Source organism: Gouania willdenowi, chromosome 7 (genome assembly GCF_900634775.1).
Source record: "Gouania willdenowi chromosome 7, fGouWil2.1, whole genome shotgun sequence".
Taxonomy (NCBI): Eukaryota; Metazoa; Chordata; class Actinopteri; order Blenniiformes; family Gobiesocidae; genus Gouania; species Gouania willdenowi.
Window position 1 is genome coordinate 33,791,063 of NC_041050.1, and position 24,304 is coordinate 33,815,366.

The following is a 24,304-nucleotide window of genomic DNA, read 5'->3' on the forward strand; positions in this document are numbered from 1 at the left end:
GATCATGTAAAGCACAATGAAATGCTTTGTGTATGATATGCGTTATACATATACATTGGTAGTGGCTTTCAATACGTAATATGTATTCATATACATGCACCACATGACCTAAACTGGCCAATGAGACGCTACGCACTTGTACTTCCGTTTGTATTAACATGTCAACTTTGTTACGGACTAAATAACCCTAACCCAAAATATGGACTAACCCTAAACTACGTTACAGACTAACTCACACTAACCAAAATTATGGACTAACCCTATCCCTAAACTACATTACAGACTATCTCACACTAACCTAAATTATGGACTAACCCCAACCGTAAACAACGTTACGAACTAACTAACCTTAACCCTAACCTAAACTATGGACTAACCCTAACCCAAATTATGGACTAACCCTAACCCTAAACTACGTTACAGACTAACTCACACTAACCTAAATTATGGACTAACTCCAACCGTAAAAAACGTTACAAACTAACTAACCGTAACCCTAAACTACATTACGGACTAACTAACCTTGACCCTAACCTAAATAAAGGACTAACCCTAAACAACGTTACGGACTAACTAATCTTTACCCTAACCTAAATTATGGACTGACCCTAATCGTAACCCTAAACAACGTTACGGACTAACTAATCTTTACCCTAACCTAAATTATGGACTGACCCTAATCGTAACCCTAAACAACGTTACGGACTAACTAATCTTTACCCTAACCTAATTTACGGACTAACGGTAACCTTAAACTACATTACGGACTAACTAACCCTAACCTAAATTACGGACTAGCTCTAAACTACGTTACAGACTATCTTACCCTAACCTAAATTACGGACTAACCGTAACCCGAACCCTAAACTATGTTACGGACTAACTAACCCTAACCGTAACCTAAATTATGGACTAACCATAAACCGTAACCTAAAACTGTTACGGACTAACTAACCCTAACCGCACGGAATGATCACGTGACTTTCGGTAACGTCATCTTTTGTATGGATAGAATGCCTGTATATGGATACGTATTATGTACGAGGAGACACTTCCAAATACACTTGCATTTTCTTGCTTTACGTAGGCGATATTGTATATTTCTATATTGTCAAAATATAAATCTCGATATATCTTGAATCACGATATATTGCCCATGGCTAATATTTATTCATTCTCTGTACCTTCTCTATCCATGTTAGTAAGTCTATACTAGACTGCTATTGCCACTAGTGTCTATACTAAAAAATAAAAAGGAACAGGAAAAAAAAAAAAAAAAAAGCCAAATGTGTAAGAAAAGTAATAATAATAGTAAATCGGTATGAGAGTAACTATACGTTTTGGTTCGTGCCTTATTTAGTGATTCATTACTAAATTGTTGTGCGCATCGTTAATTAACTACATTTATTGAGTCTTTACGAAAGGTTTTAATGACATTAAGCAAACATCCTATAGTTTAATATTATAGTGGAACAGTGGGAGTTTATTCGGGTCATTCAGGGTTATATATCCATGTTTTCTGTGTGCAGCATGAGTAAAAACGCACGCCCTCCTCTTGTTTCCACCTCACATGTCCCATGTGCCGCTGAGCGCGCGCGCAGGGCACACGCAGTTGCACGAGCTGCTCCCTCTGAAGGAACCGACTCACACCGATGAGAAACTAACACCAGCCAAACTAAGAGCACATATTCGGACTTTAATACCAAAGTAGAGGCAGAATAAGACTATTCTTCAGGTTTGTGGTGCGTCCGCCTGCGGGCAGGACCACAGGGGTAAAATAATCTCACCGTGACGTGGTTTTGAACAGAGCCACCGGAGAACCACCACCACCACCACCACAACAACAGCTCCTTCAACAACAACTAGCGGGACTCAGAGCATCAGCTCCGGGGATGGACAGAGGGAAGGGACGCGCCTAGGGTGAAGGCTGAAGCCTGAAGCCTCTCCTCGGACACTTTATTTTTTTTTTTTGGCCGTTCATTTAATTTCCTGAAAATTCGCACTTTTGAGAGACGAAGTTCGCTATTCTTCCGTCCTATTGCTGCTGTGAGAGGATGGAGAGATGTGAAGAGGAGGAACATGTACACACGAAGAAGGATGAAGACATGCAAAGGATGCACTCTGAGTCTGGTACAGATTTTTTTTTTTTTTTTGTTTGTTTTTATTTTTTGCATTTTCCTGTTGCACACGTTTGCATCATTAGTGAATGTAAAACTTTTAGCTTTAAATCGGACGCAATTACAGTAGGGCTGCGTGATATCGATTAAAATCAATATCTCGATATTTTTCTCTAAATGGCAGTATTCGATATGAAGCTTGATTATTTTTTTTTAATTCAAATAAAATCTGCCCCGAAACAGCTGCACAATATGTGCCACTTTTGGCTTTTTCTCCTATAGGGGACAGCACGTGTGAGTGAGTTCTGTAATGTGGCTTTTTTTTTTTTTTAGGGGAATGTTTGAATTGGGATGTATCAGAATCCATCTAACTGTGCTGAGGATGAGGATATTGAGGATAAATGAGGATATTATTGGCGATATTGTAATTTTCTATCCTGCCAAAATAGAAAACTCGATATATTGCCCAGTTCTAGATCACAGCATAGTAGCTACTAGTGTTTTTGAACGCTCTACACATCAGGAGGTTACAAATACATTTTTTTATTCAAATTTAATTAGTGAGTGTTTATTTTTTGAATTTTGACCTTGAAATACAAGTTGCAAACACACTTTGTTTATTATTTTATAAATGCAAACTTGTAGCTACTATAATTTAGGGATGTCCCGATACAACTTTTTCACTTCCGATACGATACCGACTTGCAGCCTTGTGTATTGGCTGATACCGATATCAAGCCGATACGATATCAGCATGAATCATACATACTTTTATGACTTATTTTGTTTGAATGTTAGAAAAAGCTTGATCAAGTGATGTTATTCAAACAGAAAACTATTCAAGTTAATTTCAGTTATTTTTTACTGTCAGTTTATGGTGGGAACAAATTGAGGGCTGGGACAAATACAACAAAAACGTATCGGGGAGCTTATATTGAAGATTGTAGCTGCAGTCCAATAAAATCCGAAATCAATATCGAATCGGGATACCCCTATTATAATTACTTGAGTGCAGTGGTTCCCAAGCTTTTTCTTTTTGGATCGTGACCCCAAATACTTTTTTTTTTTTTTTTTTTTTTTTTTTTTTTTTTTTTTTGATCTTGTTTATTATGCTATGTAGTAAATACAGAGTAGCTATAGGATTAGTGTACAAAGTGACACATTACACCAGTTTAGATATTTACACACTATATTTTATGTTTTATTTAACTAATTTTGTACATTTTATTTGTTGTATTTATTTTATTAATTTTATTTTATTATTTTCTTCCTTTTCTTTAGACTGTATTTTATTTTAACTAGATTTATATTTGACAAAGTGAAAGTATAGAATACAATTGTTTAGGATTGGGTGGTGTTTAGTTTGCAGAAGAATAATAATATTAAAAATACATTTTTAATCAGTAATTACTTTGAATCAATTACCAGTAGGGATGTAACGATTCATCGTAAGGCAGTTAAAAATTGATTCATAGGTATCACGATTGACCTCGATACTTTGAAAATTGAATCGCAATACTTTTTTTTTAAACAGCAAACATTTATCCCTTCTCTTGTCCAGCAGTGTACACTGTGGGCGAAATCTGCTACTACTTTGTTTCTGGCCGCTATCTACTCTTAAACATGTTCATAAATGATTCCTTGCCCCTTTAGCACCGAAGAATATCTGTCATATTACGTGAATATCTGTAAAAGTCACGTTTTTCTATTAGCTCCGTCTGCTAGCATAGCATCTCTTCTTCACTGCACAGAATAGCTGCATGCCAACCGACCACTGGGCTACCAGCGCCCTCTGCTAGTCCAAACAAATATCTGACGTCAATCAGTGCAATTACTTTTTTTTTTCAAGTCCAATTGTTAAGGCACAAAATACATTTTCAGTTGCACTTTTAAAAGAAAAATAACTATTATGCAGTTTTGCATTGTTTACTATAGAACCAGAATTTAAATTAATAGGTTTCTTCTTCATTTGTATTATTCCTTTATTTATTTCATTCAAGATTTATTTTTAGTTTAATTGCATTGTTTTGAATAGTTTTTTTCCCAAAGAAAATAAAGGAATATTTTTCAGTCATCATTTGACTACAGTCCCATTTTGTAGAATAAATCGTGAGAGAATCGTATCGTGAATCGAATCGTATCGGGAGTTCAGTGAATTGTTACATCCCTAGTTACCAGACATTTCAGGTGACCCAATTTAAATTCCAGGTGACACAACATTTGGTCACGACCCCAAGGTTGAAAAACACTACTTTAGTTACAGTATTCTGTACATTTTTACATGCATTTTAGAGTGACGGCGCAGACTAAATGTTGGTTGATTCTAATTAAAGGCAGTGCTGCTCATTGTGATGATGATGAGTCCTCATCAGTGGTTGGGATTCAGCTCAGTCTCAGTGTTCTCATGCATTCTTCTTTCTCCTTTACTTTGATTGCACTGAGCTAAAAGCCTGATTGGTTCCGTCTGTCTCAAGTCCTGCCACTCCGTTGGAAACAGTTTTCAGGAAATCGAGTGTCCATATGTTAGAAAAGGAACTACTCTGGCAGTGTGCGCTCTCATGGAAATCAAATATGTTTCTTTTTTCTCTTTTTCTTGCACAAATACTTACATCTTGTGTGGCTATAGATTTGCTTTTGCATTACAAAGGGTGAGGTTGATATATTCTAGATACCTACTAGTATTTTACTGAAAATTGAGCGATTCCTTGGGTGTTTTCCCCTCCATCTAAACCTTACTCAGCATTTACTGCTCTCCTCTTACCTTGTGCACTGATGTTGGGAGAGCAGAGCTACTACGCTTCTCCTGAGGGAAGTGTGTGTATGGCTGGACACGTTCCTGATGATGTCACCGGTTCAGGAAAAAAGGAGAAGGAAGGGTTAGTGTGAAGAGCAAAACAACTGAAGACAATATAGTGCACCTATTTAACAAATGTCCACTGATTGAACTCGCTAAAAAACTACAACAAATATTTAATCTGATGATTTTTCTTTGGTAAATTCCACATCCATTCATCTTAAATTCCAGAAAACTAACCCACACTTTACAGCAGACATGGGCTATTGGCGGGCCGGGGGCCACGTGTGGCCCTAGGTTTAATTTTATGTGGCCCCCAAAGTAAGTGTTAAAAATGAGAAAAATACACAAAACAAAAGCAAGAATACATGAAAAATACATAGAATTACAACATTGCAGGAAAATACAGTAAAAGACAAGAGAAACGCACAGAAACGACTGCAAAAATGAACAAAACGACAACAGTAAGACACAAAATTACTCAGAAAAATATACATAATTACAGAAAATGACAACTAGTACACAAAAAGACAATAAAAATATGAAAAATGGCTCTGCCAACCCACAGCACTAACAAGTAAAGTGACAAACAGAAATACACACATTATAAATGACAGCACAAATGCACAATATGGCTAAAAAAAACATATTTTACAGGAAAAATATTCAAAAGGACAACAGAAATGCACTAAATGCCTCATCAACAAACATACACAAAATGACTGAAAACACACAAATCTACTATGTTTACTGCGTTAACCCTCAGATCGCTCATTATTCTAAATGCTGACTTGAATGTTGATCATGTGACCCTCTGATCAAACAAACACATTTTGTGGCCCTGCTGTGATAACGGTTGCCTACCTCTGCTTACAGTATTCAGAATTTCAGCATCGAGTGTAAATATTACATAGAATCCATCAAATTAATCAATAATAAGAAGGCTATCCTAAGGCTGAACGATTAATTGCATTTGCAATGTTATCGCAATATCATGAAACGCAATTTTCTAATCGCAAAGGCTGCAATTTTTTTTTTCTTTCTGTTTTTTTAAAAATTTATTTTAAGTTTGTTGAGAGTTTGATTTGCCTGAAAAACATCCAATCGGTTAAAGCAGATATTAGTTCTCCTTACTTTTCCTGCACTTTAGTATGTGTGATGTTACTGACTGGATATTAGTAGGGATGTAACGATTAATCGTAAGGCAGTTAAAAATTGATTAATAGGTATCACGGTTGATATCGATTTTCTGAAAATTGAATCGCAGTACTTTTTTTAAACAGCAGAGGGTGCTATCCAGAAACGTTGGCGGCGTGCGGAATCTGCTACTACTTTCTTTCTGGCCGCATTATACTCTTAAACATGTTCATAAATTATTCCTCACCCCTTGAGCACCAAAAGAATATCTGTAATATTACGTGAATATCAGTAAAAGTCACGTTTTTCTATTAGCTCGGTCTGCGAGCATAGCATCTCTTCTTCACTGCACAGAATAGCTGCATCCCAACCGACCACTGGGTTACCAGCGCCCTCTGCTGGTCCAAACAAATATCTGACGTAAACAATGCAGACTGGATTTTTTTTTTTTTTAAAGTCCAATTGCTAAGGCACAAAATGCATTTTTCAGTTGCACTTTTAAAAAGAAAAAGAATTATTATGCATTTTTGCATTGCTAACTATAGAACCAGAGTTTAAATTAATAGGCTTCTTCTTCATTTGTATTATTCCTTCATTTATTTCGTTCAAGATTTATTTTTAGTTAAATTGCATTGTTCTGAATAGTTTATCAATGGATTCTTTTGACAATGAAAAATAAAAGGAAAATAGTACAGTATTTTCTAGTTTTTTTCCCCAAAAAAATAAAGGAATATTTTTTTAATCATTATTTGTCTCCAGTCCCATTTTGTAAAATAAATCGTGAGAGAATCGTATCGTGAACCCAGTATCGTGAATCGTATCGGGAGTTGAGTGAATCGTTACATCCCTAGATATTAGTAAGCTTTATTTATTTATTATCTCTTTATTTTATTTATAGACTGTCCTGTTAAGTTCAGAGAGTGTTTAAGAAGTGCAGTCCACATGTTTCATGAAATGTTTAAGCGGTAAAGCCACAAATTTGTTTGCTTTATTGTTGTAATCTGTGCTTTAAAATTCATAGTTTATGTTTATTTAAAGTTTAAATAAATCTGAAAGTGTTTATTATGAAACAGATTGATTTATTGCTTGTGTTCATTGAAAAATGCATGACAACAGGCCCTTGGAAAAATAATCGCATATTAAATCGCAATATTGAGGAAAAAAAATCGCAATTAGATTATTTACTAAAATCGTTCAGCCCTAGTCTATCCACACATTCAGTTTGATAAATTGATGGGGACGGAAAGTATTCAGACCCCTTTAAATTTTTCACTGTTATGACCATGTTATATTTAAGTTTTTGTTTTTAATAAATTTGCAAAAAATTCTACATTTCTGTTTTTTTTCTGTCAAGATGGGGTGCTGAGTGTACATTAATGAGGAAATAAAATGAACTTTTATGATTTTAGCAAATGGCTGCAAAGAAACAAAGAGTGACAAATGTAAAGGGGTCTGAATACTTAAAAGATTCGAGTTCTGACTGCTTTATAACCTCTTTAACCTTGACTAATCTACCTTATGCCTCTTTATTTTTATTTTTTCCTTTCTATATTGCTGCTGTTGTTCATGATGTCATGTTTGATGCACTTACTTTTATATTGTTACTGAGAAACATGAATGTACTGTGCATAACATTTAATAATAATAATAAAAAAGAGGGTTTGTGTGAAGTTCAGCCTTCCCTGCTGAGCAGAACATGATATGCATGAGCAGAAGCAAATCCATTCCACACACATATGAACATATGAAGCAGAAGGTCAGTGTAGGTGAAATTACATATATGTGAGTTATTGTCAGGGAAAGTACAAGGATCTGTTTCACTTCAGCTCTACAACCCCATGAAACAGGCTTCTGATGTTCATCTTTTATTAAAGAGCATGAGATTAATGTTTTGAGAGATGGCTCTGAAAATACTGATCAATACCAATAAGACAATAATAATTTTTTTTTTTTTTTTTTTAAATGCCAAAGCTCAGACAACTAAAAAACATCAAAGCTTTCCAGATGCTGAAATATCTTAAAAACATGACTGACCAGGATAGTACCAGTATTTGTTTACAATAAAGACAATAATGTTTGTGTGAATAAAACTTTGAAGTAATATTTTCACCAGAGAAACAAAACAAAACAATTTATTTGTTTGTTTGTTCATAGGATTACTTCAAAATTACTGAACAGATTTAATGAATTTTGTCTCAGTTATGTCGGGTTAGTTCCTCAATTACTTCACCTCGTTTCATCCAGATCGAATGCATATTGCTCTTGAGATATATATATATATATATATATATATATATATATTTATTTATTTTTAATGTACTGAACAGAAATATAAACACAACACTTTTGTTTTTGCTCCCGTTTTGCATGAGCTGAACTCAAAGATCTCTAAAACATTTTCTATATACACAAAAGACCTATTTCTCTCTAATATTGTTTTCAAATGTGTGTTAGTGAGCACTTCTGTGCAGAGATAATCCATCCCACCTCACAGGTGTGGCATATCAAGATACTGATTAGACAGGATGATTATTGCACAGCAGGATGTTGTTCTATATTGGGGTTTTTGCTCACAGATTAATGCATGTTTTAGGCATTCTTCTCAAAAGTCACAGTATTACCGTATTCTCTCTCTCTCTTTCTTTCTTTTTTTTTTTTTTTTTCAAGCCACCTAAAATTACCCCTCATGATTACTGCTGATTTTAAACAGTTTTTCAGCAAGACTTCAGCCAGTGTGTGTAATTTACTAATAATTAGCTGGCTATTAAATTGCAATAATGTCTTTTCTTGATCACTAATGAGATTACTGTTGTTGCATCACCTATTTGGGCTTTGGAGAACATAAACCAGATCTTAAATTAGTTAAATTAGTTTGTTTATATAAAGAGGCTTTTAATATTGTTTCTTTTTTATTTATCATGAATATGAAAATCTTTGTATCATCTTTGGCATCTAATCTCAATGAGTATTTTTCTGTAACTGCTTATTATGTTAAACAATGTATGTTAGAGCTCACACAAGGCTGGGCGATTTTGCCTAAAAAAAAAATCTCCAATTTTTTTAAAGAAAAATTCGAGTTTAGATTTGATTTTTGGTTTTTTGAAAATGACTGCAGACATCAGATATATTGTCAAAAGTGCAACTTTATTGCTGTGATTGTTTTGAAGAGTTAAAATGCATAGAACAATCCCAAAAAAAAAAGTAAATGAGGCTCTGTCATTCAACAATTACAAGCTTTAACCAGGTTTAAGCAAAAGTGCAACAGCAACTTCACAGTAGCTTAAATTTTCTGATTAAGAAATCAGATAACTACATATTTTATAACATATAACAACAATGAAAAAAATAATAAACTTTCCCTTAGAAGAGTGCGAATAAAAAAATGTAAACATGCCTGTGGCTCACATATAGCTACTTCCTACTCAAAGCGTAAACAAAGAAGGGGCTGGCTCACATCAGAACACTAAAAAGACTGTAGTGGGCAAAAAAAAATACAAAAATTAAACTTGAATTTGCAAAATAAAAATCGTTTTTATCTACACATTAGGGATGTAACGATTAATCGTAAGGCAGTTAAAAATCGATTCATAGGTATCACGGTTGATATCGATTTTCTGAAAATTGAATCGCAGAACTTTTTTTATCCGTAAGTGTAGGCGGCGGGCGGAGTCTGCTAATAGTTTCTTTCTGGCCGCCTTCTACTCTTAAATATGTTAATAAATGATTCATTACTCCTTTAGCACCGAAAGAAAATCTGTAATATTACTTGAATATCTGTAAAAGTCACGTTTTTCTATTAGCTCCGTCTGCTAGCATAGCTTCTCTTCTTCACTGCAAGATATCTGCATGCCAACCGACCACTGTATTACCAGCGCCCTCTGCTGGTCCAAACAAATATGACGTAAATCATTGCAATCACGGTTTTTTTTTTTTTTAAAGTCCAATCGTTAAGGCACAAAATACATTTTCAGTTGCACTTTTAAAAAGAAAAATACCTATTATGCAGTTTTGCATTGTTTATTATAGAACCAGAATTTAAATTAATCGGCTTCATTTTCATTTGTATTATTCCTTTATTTATTTAATTCAAGATTTATTTTTAGTTAAATTGCATTGTTTTGAATAGTTTATCAAGGAATTCTTTTGACAATGAAAAATAAAAGGAAAATAGTACCGTATTTTCTAGTTTTTTTCCCAAAAAGAAATTTGTCTACAGTCCCATTTTGTAAAATAAATCGTGAGAGAATCATATCGTGAACCCAGTATTGTGAATCGAATCGTATCGGGAGTTGAGTGAATCGGTACATCCCTACTACACATTCTAAAAATCTATTAAATCTAAATCGAGGCCCAACCCTAGCTCACATGTAAGTAGGATGAACACACTTGTTTGCTCGTGACTTGTGCAGTCTGGAAAAATAAAAAAAAAAGCTGGCATGTGTTGTCTCGTGCCCGCGACTTTGGTGCTTAGATCAAAGTGTTATGACTTCCTTTGTCCTGTGCCAGTATTTGAGGTAGAAACTTGGCCGGGGAATACTTTGGCATTTTCTCAACTGACTTCCGTTGAGTGCCTTTAGTAGAAAAAGGGGAGAAATCTTCTTTGGCGCATGAGATTTAATGCTGAGGAATGTTTGAAGACTTTTGATTCTCTATGTGAGGAGAAAGAGTTGAGACTTATTTCTCATCCTCTATCTTTGAGAGATTTTTTGCAAAGTTATTGCAGCAGAAAGTGGATGCCTTGGGACTGAAGTCAGATTTTTCTAGGTTTACCTCATACATGAGTTTATAAAGATTCGAATCGCTTACAGGGGCTCCCATCCTAAATTTAAAAAAAAGCCCCAATTCCATTTCAGTGTACACCATTTCTGTGTCACCTTAGTGTCACTTTACTCATTTATATTTAGTTTCTATTGCATTGTCATTCCTTGTTTAGATAACTTTACTGGCTATTAAACTTCCCAAAACTGTACCAAACATGCTAAATAAGGGCAGTAAAGTCAACTACGGTTATTATTTTTTACAATTGTATGCTTCAGATAACTTACTTTCAGAAGGGTTACGTTGAAATCATGCGAGGTTACATCATGGGAGCTTAAACATGTCAGTTTGACACTTCACACCTCCGCCGATATTATTAAATGTGATTTGGTCTGAAATAAGGGTGTAAGAAAAAGTCACTGCGGCGATATATTGCTATATTTCACAATGTGATTATTGTATCGATGCAAAGAAATTTCAAATTGATTTAAAAAAACAAAAAAACATTTAACATATGACTAGCACGTAAATGTTGGGTTATTAGGTGTCAGTGAATGCATTTTAGCTCGGAAGTTAATTGTACGTAATTTCCATAAAACATATTGGGCACTTTTATAGATTATTGTGGTTACTTTAAGAAATGTGTTTTGTCCTCAAATTTTGCTGTTGTAATTGTTGTTACTGTGTTTTTTGCTTCTATGTGCTGAGGAGTTTTTTTTTTCTAATTTCACACTTTGCCCCTCACTAATGGGGCATAGTTTGGGGCCGGCCTTTTTTCCCCTCTTCTTACCTCCTGTTTTCTACTTTTCATCTGAGAAATACAGGCACCGCCCTTGTGGCGACCCACAGCTATCCCGCCCCTGTCCTCCCATGTTATAGGTGATTGTCTTTTCATGTTGATCTGTTGCGCTGTAACATGTGCAATGACAAATAAAGATTGATTGATTGACAGTTAATTACCATTTACTTGTTCTCACAAGTTTTGAAATAAATAACTAAATTGTATTTCATACCATTTTGTACTTGTAAAGGTGAAATTTGTCATTATTGTCATCATAATTTATCGTAATATATATTGCATTGTTAAGTAGCGGGATATATTCCGATATATTGTGTCATGAATTGCATCGTCATATTCATGGCCAAGCACAACCCTAATCCCAAAGCATTATTTATAAAACCAACAGCCAACCCATAAATCACTTTATCTACATTCCCTTTCAATAACATTATCTCTAGGGGAAAATACCGTGCAAGTGCGTGATATTATGTGAAAACATATAAGGGAGGTGTATCTGTGTTATATTGGGCCCAGATTTTAATCCTATTATTATTCTCAAATATTACTAACACATTTTACCCTTGGGGTCAATGTGACCCCAGGGATATTTGCCAGCAGGAAATGATTTTCAGAAAATTGTTGACCAAGAGTTTGTATCAGGCACTTCAATACATGTACCATGTATCAACTCTGCACCTGCAGGTGTGGAGATGTAAGGTCACACATGGATCACACACACAGACATGTTTTACACAGCTTAAACAGCTTGGGGTCAAATATCATCATGCTAATTTCATGCTTAATCAGTTTTACCCATCAAATTAGGAAAAGTCATGAAATATGAAGCAAAAAAAAAAAAAAGATTACTTTTTAAATGGTAAACATTGAATAAGGGTCAAATTGACCCCAAGGATAATAGGGGGGTTAAGTAAAGAGAGGAAAAACCAAACCCCAGTTCAGAATGCTTTTTTCTTTTTAGAATTCAATGGATTGTGTTTGCCTTCCGTTTTTCATGATCACCACCTCCTACACTATATTTAATACTTAGCCTTCAATGGAATAAATGACAGCGCTGTCTCAAACTCTTCATTCATATGATGCATTTTGAACAATTGCTGTAAAAGCAACTACCGGTATATCTGTGGAAATACGTGACCCATCATAATGTCCTCATCAGCACATGGTACTCCTCCACGCTCTAACCTTGTAAATCATTCAATCATCGTTCTGTGTGTGTACTGTGTGGTAAATCACAATATGCTGGAATGGCTTGAAATTCTACAATTTTACTTTTTCGTGCTGAACTTCGAGCGTAGCCAGAAAATAAATTTTGAATGACTGGAGGCACTCAAAGCAGCGAGACGAGGCACACGTGCTGGAAAACACTTATCGAGCTAGTGTCTGCAGATCAAGAGAAGTCACAGCTCAGGTGATTAAAGATGCAGCATTGTATGCCATTTTTCCCAGTCTCGTCTCGTCCCTGCCGAGTGTGGGAGTCTGGGCTCATTCATGATTCAGAGCTCCAGGGGTAGGATGTGTGTGTGTGTGTGTGTGTGTGGGATGCTGATGCTTTTTAGTGTGAATTTTATCTTCATGTGGACTCTTCAACCAGCGAGGCACAGAGTACGAGTACCGTTCTATTAATACACTTTTTGAGGCCTGAAAAATAGTTGGTAGCTGAAAGATTGGGTACAGAGAGCACGTGGATTCTGATGCCGTCTGTGTCAGCCTCTCTGGCTGCTTGAACTCCAGTCTTAGGTTCAAAACTCCAGTTGGAGCTGTCAAGAGAAAATGGGACAAGTTTGTTGTCTTTGTAATCTAAAAATTTCTCTGACAGCAGCGACTTTTTTCCTAAATTGCAGGATAAATACCAGTTATCGTTTACTGGTGACATACAGAATCATAATTATTACATTTAGGTGTATATGTTGATCGGTTTAATGAATAATCTTCCTTACTTTTAATGATATGGCTAAAAAATGGCAACTACAAGTATGTCAAGTTTGTATAGCACATTTAACCCACCTATTATCCTCAAATATTACTAAGATATTTTACCCATGAGGTCAATCTGACCCCTGGGACATTTGCTTAAAGAAAATGATTTTAGGAAAATAGTTGACTCAAGTTTGTTGTTTATTTGTTGAATACATAAATATCCCCTTGATAATGAAACTTTGACCTGTTCTCTAGCGCCACCATCAGGCCGAATGTTTAAATTTGAATTAATTTATCTTGAATGTTTTTTCATCCAAATCTTCTCAAATTTACAAACATTAATGATCACAAAAATATGAAACTTATTGGTTGTGGTGACGATATAACCTTTCCTGCAGCGCCACCACCAGGTCAAACTTTCTGTTTTAGAGTTAGTGTATTTTGAAAATCTTTCATCAAAATATTTTCTAATTTGGAGTGCACATTCATGACTCTCACAAAACGAACCATATTGATTGTTTTTATTTACTTATTTTTTCATGCAACATATTTATGGTTGTTCACTATAAATTAAATTCAACTTTATTTATATAGCACAAATTACAACAAAGTCATCTCAATGCGCTTACAAAATAAAAAAAATCCATAGTAAGAAAGAAAGAACCCAACAAGATCCACACGAACAAGCGTTTAGCGACAGTGGGACGAAAAATCTCCAAAGAAATCTCCTGCAGAACCAGGTGCAGAGGTGGCTCAGCTGGTTGGGGTTAGTGGAAAGAGGACCAACAGAACAGGATAGAAGGATAGACCATCAGAGTGTCCCAGACCAGTTGAGCCGCCAACCATTGATCAGGAACCGCCAGCTCCAGCATCACGACACCTGAAACAGAAAAGAGTAGAAGGTCGAGGAGAAGGCACTGACTGCAGAAAAAACATGCTACACTATTAGCAGGTCTGCCTGCACGCTTTTAGTGGTTAGATTAACGGCAAACGTCTTGCGGCATCTGCCATGTTCTGAAATGCTCCCACTACAGACGAGACTTTGTCTTGTACCGGATATACGTAATAGTCTGTGATTGCAACCCTGTCTGTGACGAGACCCTGTCCGCTTTAAGTTAATGCAATTATACGGTATACGCTTTAGCAAATAAGTAGGTTTTGAGTTTAATGGTCGCACGTAATGTCATGCAAATAATCCAATGTTAACTAAGGGTGTAAGAAGAAAAAATTGTAATTATTAATATTGCATCATATCGCTATGTATATCGTATAGTTTAGTACCGAGATGTATCGGGATAAACATACCACTTGTTTTTTTATATTGGTACTTGAATTACAGTTTGTTTCCATTTGTTTGTTTTCACAAGTTAAAGTAAAGGTGAAATTTGTTATTATTGATATCGCAATTGATATCGTATTGTTTAGTATTAGGATATATTGGAATATGTCGTATTGTGACATGCAAATCGTGAATTGTATCGTATCGTCATATTAATGATAATGCACATCCCTATTAATATCCATTAGAATTTAAATCAATACACTTTTGGTCACAGGTAACTATTCGTACTAAAGATAATATGAATTTACAAGATTTCCTTTTAATTCTGAGCCCCCCCCCACCCCCCCACTAACACTGTTGTCTGACGTCTTGTGTCACTGGATACAATCCTTAATAGAGATCAAAAGATTATTGTTTGAGGCCAGTGGATTACAGCTTTTATGAATGGGTGAGTCAATAGTTCACACATTCTGCTCTGGTAGCTGCTGCTCACACTGTCAAAGCTGGGGGAATTAATTTTAGATGACCAGAGTGTAAAACATTTACATGGCTGACAAAACAATTACTTAAAAGGATTTTGAAAACATGAAGCATTTGTCATAAATGTGTCAAACTGCAGAGAGGGTTCGGTCTGCTCCCCGAGTGGTTCCTCGTTTTGTGCTTTCACAGCCAAAAAACAAAGTTTGAGAAGTCGACAAATTTCCTACACAAACAGAAGTTAGATGTCATCCAAAAAAGTTGACATAAACACGATAGAAGATGAAGTTGTGTTGATGTTAGACGCCTGTTTTTTTTTTTTGTCCCTTTTAAAATGATTGTGTGAAGTAATTTATTCAGCGCATCTCACAATTATTCCATCAAAAGGAAAGGGCTTTCTAAATATATCCAGGAGCACAAGCAGGGATTTGGAATTTTCTGCTTTAATATTTAAAGCCAACACTCATGACATTTGCATGCTAATAAATGTGAGATAACTTGGAACTAAGATGACATTTCAAACCAAATATAATATGAGATTGTAAAAAAAAGAAGTGTCTTTTAATGGGGTAATACGCACAGAATAGATAGTAGTGTGGGTAAACTTGTTCGTGATGAAGCTAATATATTCACACTCTGTCCCTATAATGGTGCAGATTTATGATAAAGTAAACATTCTATAACAGACATAGGCCCGGGGGCCACATGCGGCCCTTGGTCTAATTTTATGAAGTCCCCAAAAACTAAATTGTAATAGACCTTTTTCACGACAACCGGAAGTAGCGCCTCCTGTTATTGCGGGTCTAAGGGAAAATAGCTCTTGTTTTTTCAACAGCGTTGCTCAACTTGCCAGCTTTTTTGTTCGCTGATGCGGAGGCAATCGCAGCAGCAAATAGCCAAACAAATGAACTTAATAAGGGGTATAAGTTCTTTCCTGAAGAATATCAAGATGAAAAAAGAAGTAGCTTTGTGAACTAACTGCTATGTGTGTATATATATATATATATAACATATGAAGTATAAACATTGTAATAAAGAAACCTAATTTAGTCTGCTAAAATATTTGGAATGCCTAAAGAAAAGCATGTTATAGACATTTAAATTATATTTTAACATTCTGATATGTGTTTGTGTTATTTGCCTGTGGGTGGATGTGCCGTAGCAGCTTTAGCATGGCTAGCTTGCTGTGAGAGGACAAGCTGCAGTTTCTGAGCCCTCTCAAAGGCAGACTTGCTCTACGGTGGTGCCATAAAATTTTCCAGGGAAAGAGAGATGGAACAGCTCCATTTTTTTTTTTTTAAGGATTTTTTGGGCTCTAGTGGCCTTTATATGACAGTTGCTTGACAGGAAAGGGAGAGCAGGGAATGACACGCAGCAAAGGGTCCCAAGCCGGGAATCGAACCTGGGACCGGCTGCAGGTGAGGAACTACAGCCTCCATTTATGGGGCGGGTGCTCAACCCACTGAGCTAAACACCACCGAACAGCTCCATTTTTAAGGCATCTGATGGTGACTGGGTCCGCTGAAAAAATCCTCCTGAGTGAAGAGCCGGTGTCATGTAGAATTCAGATTCCGGACCCTCATCCCTCCTAACTGCTTAGATCCACCGCCTCCTTTGGTTTGGGTCCGTCGGAAAAGCGTGGTTAGACAGGTACGACTGTTTTCTTGCCCCACAAGAGCAACCAGGAACAGAACAAGAGCAACCACACCAAGACTGGGCCATTTTTATCACTGTCTAATGCTAAAGCTATAGCCATAGGAAGTTGTTTCACACCACTTCCGGAATCTCGCTCATTGTCGTTGTGTCCTCCGGCAAGGCACTTCACCCACATTGCCTAGTATAAATGAGTGTTGGTGGTGGTCGGAGGGACCGATGGCGCACCATGGCAGCCTTGCTTCTGTCAGCCTGCCTCAGGGCAGCTGTGGCTACAATAGTAGCTTACCACCACTGTGTGTGGAATGAAAGTAATGCACATCAATGTACACATCAAGGTACAGCGCTTTGAGTGTGTATGAAAAAAGCGCTATATAAAATCCAATGCATTAAAACTCCAGAAACACAAAAAACGACACCAACATGCACAAAATGAAAAAAAATATATACTGTATATACAAAACAAAAAGTATAAAAAAACACCAACAAAAACATAAAAAAACAATGCAAACAAATTCATAAAACATGTTTCTTGTGGTGTGGATGGTGATGACAAAAAAGGTGGTGTAGAAAAGGTCTTCGGGACAAGTGACTTGTAAATAATATGCAGTTTATTAATACAATCAATGTCCTGAACAAGTAACAAAAAATGAGACCTGCCGAGAGCTGCGGGCTAATATGATGCAAACTCTGAACTCGAAAGAGGAAAGCAAAGCATACATATCTTCGGGGGTATGTCTTTAACATTAGCTCATCACCATCTAAGGAATCAACTCAGTTCTGGGCACCAATGTAAGGAAAAACAGTCTATTATCAAATGGAAACTTAAGACAGGAATGTGAGCCTTTCATGACAACAAAGACACACTAAACAACCACTTAAACACATAAACATGTACAAAAGGATTTCAAAGATACACAAAATTAGCCAAAATGACAACAAGAACAGAAAAAGTATAACAAAAACACACATAATGACTTGTAAAACACACACAAAGACAACAAAAATTGGCCATATTGATGAGAAAATCTACAAAATGAATTTAAAAACACAAAATGTGTGTTTTCAAGTTGCATTATTAATGCTCAGATTAGTCATTCTTGGCCCTCGCATCAGACTATCACATTTTTGTGGCCCCGCTCTGACAGAAGTTGCCCATCTCTGTTCTGATATTTCACCTGCGTATGTTTTTTGTCACTATATAGGCTCCCTGTTCATATGAATGCTTTGCCCTCATTTTTTCAGCTGATGGCTGATATAGTGGGAAAAAGCTTTACCATTTGTCAGTTAAATGTACCGAGGAGAGATAGTTGGGACAAGACAATGGCTAATTTCCCCCTTTTGTCCTTTTTCACTCCATAAGGTGCCTGCTGCACGCCTTTATCTGACACTGTACTGAAAAGCATCATAGCTCCTCTCCTCCTACTGTGCTCCTCAGAGTTTAGAAGGAAATTAATTCAGGTTAGGGATGGCCAATATGGACCACAATTCATATCTCAATTTTTTTTTCTCAAAATGGCAATATGATATATATCTTGATAATTTTAATTCAAATGAAGTCTGACCAGAAATACAATTAAGGTTTACATTTGATGATGCAAAATGACACACAGACCCATTTATTAAGATTAATATGTGGCCGCTTTTGGCTTTTTCTCCTATAAAGGACAGCATGTGTGAGTGAGTTCTTACATTACAATTATGACGTATTTTTAATTTTAATTGAAAAAAAAATCTGTTGCTGTTGTAATCGTAAATTAATTCAGATAATTGACTTTGTAATCGTAATTGTCATGGGACTTCTATAAAAACTGTTAATTACAATTTAATTAAACAAACCTGGTGAATTATGTTACAGTTTTGATTTATACATACGTAGTTAATAATTATTAATATATGTTTCGTACCAACTTTTTCCACTACCGTCAGTTCTCTTTAGAATCTTTAACATTTTTGAATATTTTTAAATCTAGGACTATACTGACAGAAAAAAGGCTGCCACACCAAAAATATGAATACCAATATTTTTATTGATTAGGAAGCCTAACAAGGTAACCAAGAGATGAGAAACAAATTATATGATAGATAATATTTTTAGTGTATTTTATAGCTAATTTAAGACATGGGTCAAACTGACCAAATTTTCCCAAATTTATTCTAAAAAAATACAATTCTTAATATAATTTACATAATAGACACATATTTTAATGCCATAAAACAGTGACTGTACAAAATATATATGAATTCATTTGTTGTTTTAAAATTCCAAGTAATTTTTTGGCGCTCGAGTCATGTGACCATCATCTTGCTTTCAAGGCTACGTTATTGAGATTTTTTTTTTCATAGAATAGTTTTTTGCTGCTTTGATTCCAACATATTACAGTTACTTTTTATTCACAGATGTTAGTTCTACCTCACATGTGTAGTATACGTTTTCAGTGAAATGGTCCCAAACTGGTTCTTCTTCTGTTGCGCAATTTTTCTTCACAATGTAAATGGTGAAGCAACAGTGTACCCAGCAGTTCATGTATGGTACTGCAGCAAAAACGAAGCAGAAAGCGGCTGCCGGCCTGATTTTTATCATGAATTTACAACACAAAATGACGCAAATTTTAGTTTTCAACATTATCAATTATGTTACTAAATATATCAGAATCAGTTTTATTGGCCAGGTATGTTTAACATACAAGGAATTTGACTTTGGTAGACTGAGCTCTCTGTACAATGTAAACATTAAATAATAATAATCAACTAAAAACATAAACAAGTAATTTAAAGACTAATACGTACAAGAGTCAATAAGATAATAGTGCAGTGGTGAGTAGTGCAAAGGATAATGAAGTAAACATGAGGTAGTTATCTTTTCCAGTATTTACATTAAAGAGTCGATCATTTGTATTAAATAGTATACGCTATGTATATGTTAATTCACAGTGACAGTTTAGTTCCAGCCTACCACACATTGTGGAATGTCGTCACAATGGTTGGCTTGAATCTCAAGATGGTCTATATATTTAATTCTATTTTTCCTTTTTTCATCGCAGTACTTTTTTTAAATAGCAGAGGGCGCTATATATCCTCTTGTCCAGAAGTGTTGGCAACGGGCGGAATCTGCTACTACTTTCTTTCTGGCCGCCTTCTACTGTTAAACATGTTCATAAATGATTTCTTTAGCACCGAAAGAATATCTGTAACATTACGTGAATATCTGTAAGAGTCACTTTTTTCTATTAGCTCTGTCTGCTAGTGCATAGCATCTCTTCTTCACTGCAAGAATTTCTGCATGCCAACCGACCACTGGGTTACCAGCACCCTCTGCTTGTCCAAACAAATATCTGATGTAAATACAGTGAAATGACAGTTTTTTTTTTTTTTTTAAAGTCCAATTGTTAAGGCACAAAATACATTTTCAGTTGCACTTTTAAAAAGAAAAAGAACTATTATGCAGTTTTACATTGTTTACTATAGAACCAGAATTTAAATTAATAGGCTTCTTCTTCATTTGTATTATTCCTTTATTTATTTCATTCAAGATTTTTAGTTAAATTGCATTGTTTTGAATAGTTTAACAAGGGATTCTTTGGACAATGAAAAATAAAAAGAAAATGGTACAGCATTTTCGCAAAAAAAATGAAGGAACATTTTCCAGTCATTTGCCTACGGTCTTATTTTGTAAAATAAATCGTGAGAGAATCGTATCGTGAATCGAATCGTATCGGGAGTTGAGTGAACCGTTACATCCCTATTTGTAATTGAATTTTAGTAATTGAGAATGTAATTATGTTTGACTTTCAGAGGGAAGTTCATATATGGATAATTGAAGACGTAATTTTATTTGAAAACTGTAATTGATCCAAACCCTGACTGACAGCAAGCTTCAAAAGTCAGTGATCTTGAAAGTAATCAAACACGGATTCTTCCAGATCAGACAAACTGAAGGGGTCAGGAAAGTGTTTCATTACATGCTGGGAATACGTCTGACAACCAGCTTCCTTTTTGTTTTGTCTCAGCATGTTTAAGTACCAGAAAATAATCCTTTTTTTTTTTTTTTTTTTTGGAGACATGATCTCAATTATAGGCAGAAAAGTATTTTTACACAAACGCTGCAGTGACGTAGACGTGTCTGGTGCTGATGTGCTTTTGAATGGCTGTTGAATGTCACCAAGGAGGACTTTCTAAAGTAGACTTAAAGATCAGGTCCTGGTCTCGTAATCAGCAGATGAGACAGGTGGACTGGTGGGAATATTTTTCTAATCTTTCCTTCTCTTTCCTTTTTGACAGAAGGACAGTGAATGTGCAGCAAAGGACAAAGCCTGGCTTCTGCACACCTGTGATTGGATGTAAACTAGACCTGACCTGAGAAAATTAAAATGGGGTTGCTATGGAAACTTCTATTGCTGCTGTCATTGGTGGAGCGTCTGACAGGTAGGTTCCTCATCATTATATGCAACAGGATAAGGTCCACTAGTTGCTAGTCGGGGTTGGGCTCAATTATAATTGTAATTGATAATTAATTACAATTATGATGTAATTTTAATTATAATTGTAATTTAAAAAAATCTGTTGCTGTCGTAATCATAATGAAATTGTAATTGAGTTCAGATAATTGACTTTGTAAATGTGATTACCATGAAAATTATATAAAATTGTCGATTATAATTTAACACAAAACTGGAAGCATTGTAAAGTACTATGTACAATTCTACACATATACTGTATAGTGAACAATTGTTGAAAAATGTTTCATATCAAGCTTTCACACATTTTTTTTACCATTTTAAAAATTGAAATTGAGGGATATACTGACACAATAAAGGGCTCAGATGTCCACAGCAAAAATATTAAAACCTATATTTTCATTAATCAGGAAGCCTAACACGTTTACCAATAGATAGGAAGCAAATTAAATGATAGATATTTGTTTTTAGTGTATTTTACAGCTGATTTAGGACCCTTTATCATAAGAGATGCCAACAGGACGCTAACACAAGAGGAAGGTAACATTTTATTTGGTTATATTTTCAGGCTGGTCAATGCTGGTCACTCTAATAATAATTGAATTGTAATTGAACATGGGTAATTGAAAACATAATTGTAACTGAAAAATGTAATTGACCCCAAACCTGTTAAAGCATTTTTTGGTAGGTTGACAACAAAAACAAGCTTTTGTGACATTGAGCGTGAAACATGTTGGCTGTGTTCAAAATGGCATACTTACTAATGTACTACTAAGTCTGACGTCACCATGAGTATGCAGTGAGTTCCAATTAGGTAGTATGGAAAGATTGAGTACGTGAGTAATACCTTGATGTATTCTATATGGGGATATTTTTATATAATATATTTTTATGCACAGTGGAAACACTAGTCATGCTTAGAGATTTTCTATATTGCGCAATACAGAAAAGGATAATATTGTTCATATTAATAAATAGCTTTATTTTCATGCGTATTTTGTTGGGGCGGGGGGAAAAATAGATTCACATAAGAATCGCGATTCTAATCATCCACAATTCTGAATCGAATCATAAACTTCAAAAATCGATTTTTTATTTTATTTACATTTTTTTTTTTTCCTCAACATTTGATTCAGAAGATCCGCATAGTCTTTACTCTGGAAACACTGTAAACTGAACATATAAATACATATTAGTGTTTTTATAAATAGAAAATACCACTATACAAATAGTCTGCTAGCTTCATGCTAACGCCTGTGGGAAAACTCATGTATATGCTCAAGCTAACATTTACCGCGATCTGTGACTCACGGATTCTCGGCTTGTGTTTTTTTTTTTTTTTTAAATTTAAAAAGAAAGTACTAATTTTCTGTATTCATTAGTTGTTCTTGGCATATACCTCAGTGAAGTTGCACTAAAGTCAAAGTTGTTTTTAAAGCCACAGGCAGATTATATGTTATTTTTTTTTATTTGAAGTTGTTGGCACATGGCATGTTAAAGCCAATGTTTTGAGTGTAAAATATGCCAACACATTTACAGATTAATTGTTTCTTAAGTCAAATATTAAAAAAAAAATGTATCGCCAGATGCCAGGCAATACTCACCCGTAGTAACGTGAGTACTTGTAATCCATTACTTTCACCTCTGGTAGACAGTTTATACTCATTGGTGTGTAGTACGTTAGGATGCAATTTTGAACACAGCCATTGTCTTCTCATTAGCTACAGACAGCACCCTAACACTGCTGCTTTGGTAGCACGTAGCAACTATCTTTACCTCCAGAAGGTTGGCCATGTTGTTTCAGTATAAATCACCTTCATCTGTGACGGACTGCTGTTACACAAAGGCCAACGTGCACTCATTAAATTGTCTGCTTCAAATGTTATCCTAATTGAAATTGCTGTGGGATTTTCAGAATCTTGCCACTGAGCTTGCCTTTAATGAGAGCCCTTATATTTCCTGCTTTGCAAACTGTTCAGGGTCAAATGCTCATTTCTGCACAATGTCAGAATCTGAGGCTGAGAACAAGATGAATGAAGGCTTTGTTGCATGAACAAAGTATTTTGAGGAATGAGTAATCTTTCAAGTCGCCGTGCTCAAAAAACCAGCCACCCCGTCTCACAGCTGGGACCTGGAATAATTAGTGTGTGTGTGTGTGGGCTTGGGTTTGTCGCATGTTTATCTTTTCTCCGGAAGCAGAATGCCGTTTCCGACGCCTAGATTTACTTACACGGCAATTAGCACAGCTTATCACTTAATCTAAAGTACATTAGTGGATGTTTAATGAAGCTTTTATTAAGTTGAGTTGTGACTCACTGTGGGATTATAGGATTTAAATCAAAATTCAGGATCCGATGTTGTGTCCCACTTAAGCCTTCTCTTAGATATCCAGACCAGAGATGAGACAAAAGAGAAATCCTTGCATAAACGTGTCAGAGTTTTGATGAACTGCTGCTTTAAAGACACTATTTAAAATCATCTTCCTTTGCTGCAATTAGAATGGCTTTAATTTACAATCATGGAAGGCTAAATTAGCATTCAGAGTCGTCTGTTGGAAGCTGTTTAGTGTTTAACAAAATGTTTCTGAAAAGCATTGTGTTGCACAGCCCTTGCCTCATCCTGGTAGCTTACACTGCTGGCAGCCTAGACTTACCAAGCATTAATATTCAGTGTGAGTGTACTTTACATATGCTCTGTTTACTAGAGGTATGGTGTAATATAAGAGCAGCCCTGTAAAGCAGAGGCTGTCATTGAATTTGTGGGTCAAAAGCTAAAAAGTGTTAGCCTGGAATCCATCCTAATCTCCTTGTATTATTCATACAGGAGATTATATTGAGTTCAGGGGGGCGGGGCAGACACGTGCAGAGTAACCAATCAAACGAAGAGCGAATTCACCTACTTAAAATCATC

The 24,304-nt window shown here is 35.5% G+C and overlaps 1 protein-coding gene across 3 annotated transcripts in view; it reads left to right on the forward strand.

Annotated features, from left to right (window-relative positions):
* Window positions 1-1,589: 1,589 nt before the first annotated feature.
* The window catches only part of cntn3a.1 (contactin 3a, tandem duplicate 1), a 128,170-nt gene continuing 105,455 nt past the window's right edge, over window positions 1,590-24,304 (forward strand). For 2 of the 3 annotated variants that reach the window (XM_028453224.1, XM_028453226.1), the window contains exons 1-2: window positions 1,590-2,130; window positions 21,219-21,362. In XM_028453224.1, coding sequence (XP_028309025.1) covers window positions 21,308-21,362 — 55 coding nt within the window. In that variant the 5' untranslated portion in view covers window positions 1,590-2,130; window positions 21,219-21,307. The remainder of the gene's footprint in view (window positions 2,131-21,218; window positions 21,363-24,304) is intronic. The other variant, XM_028453225.1, reaches the window with a different exon arrangement.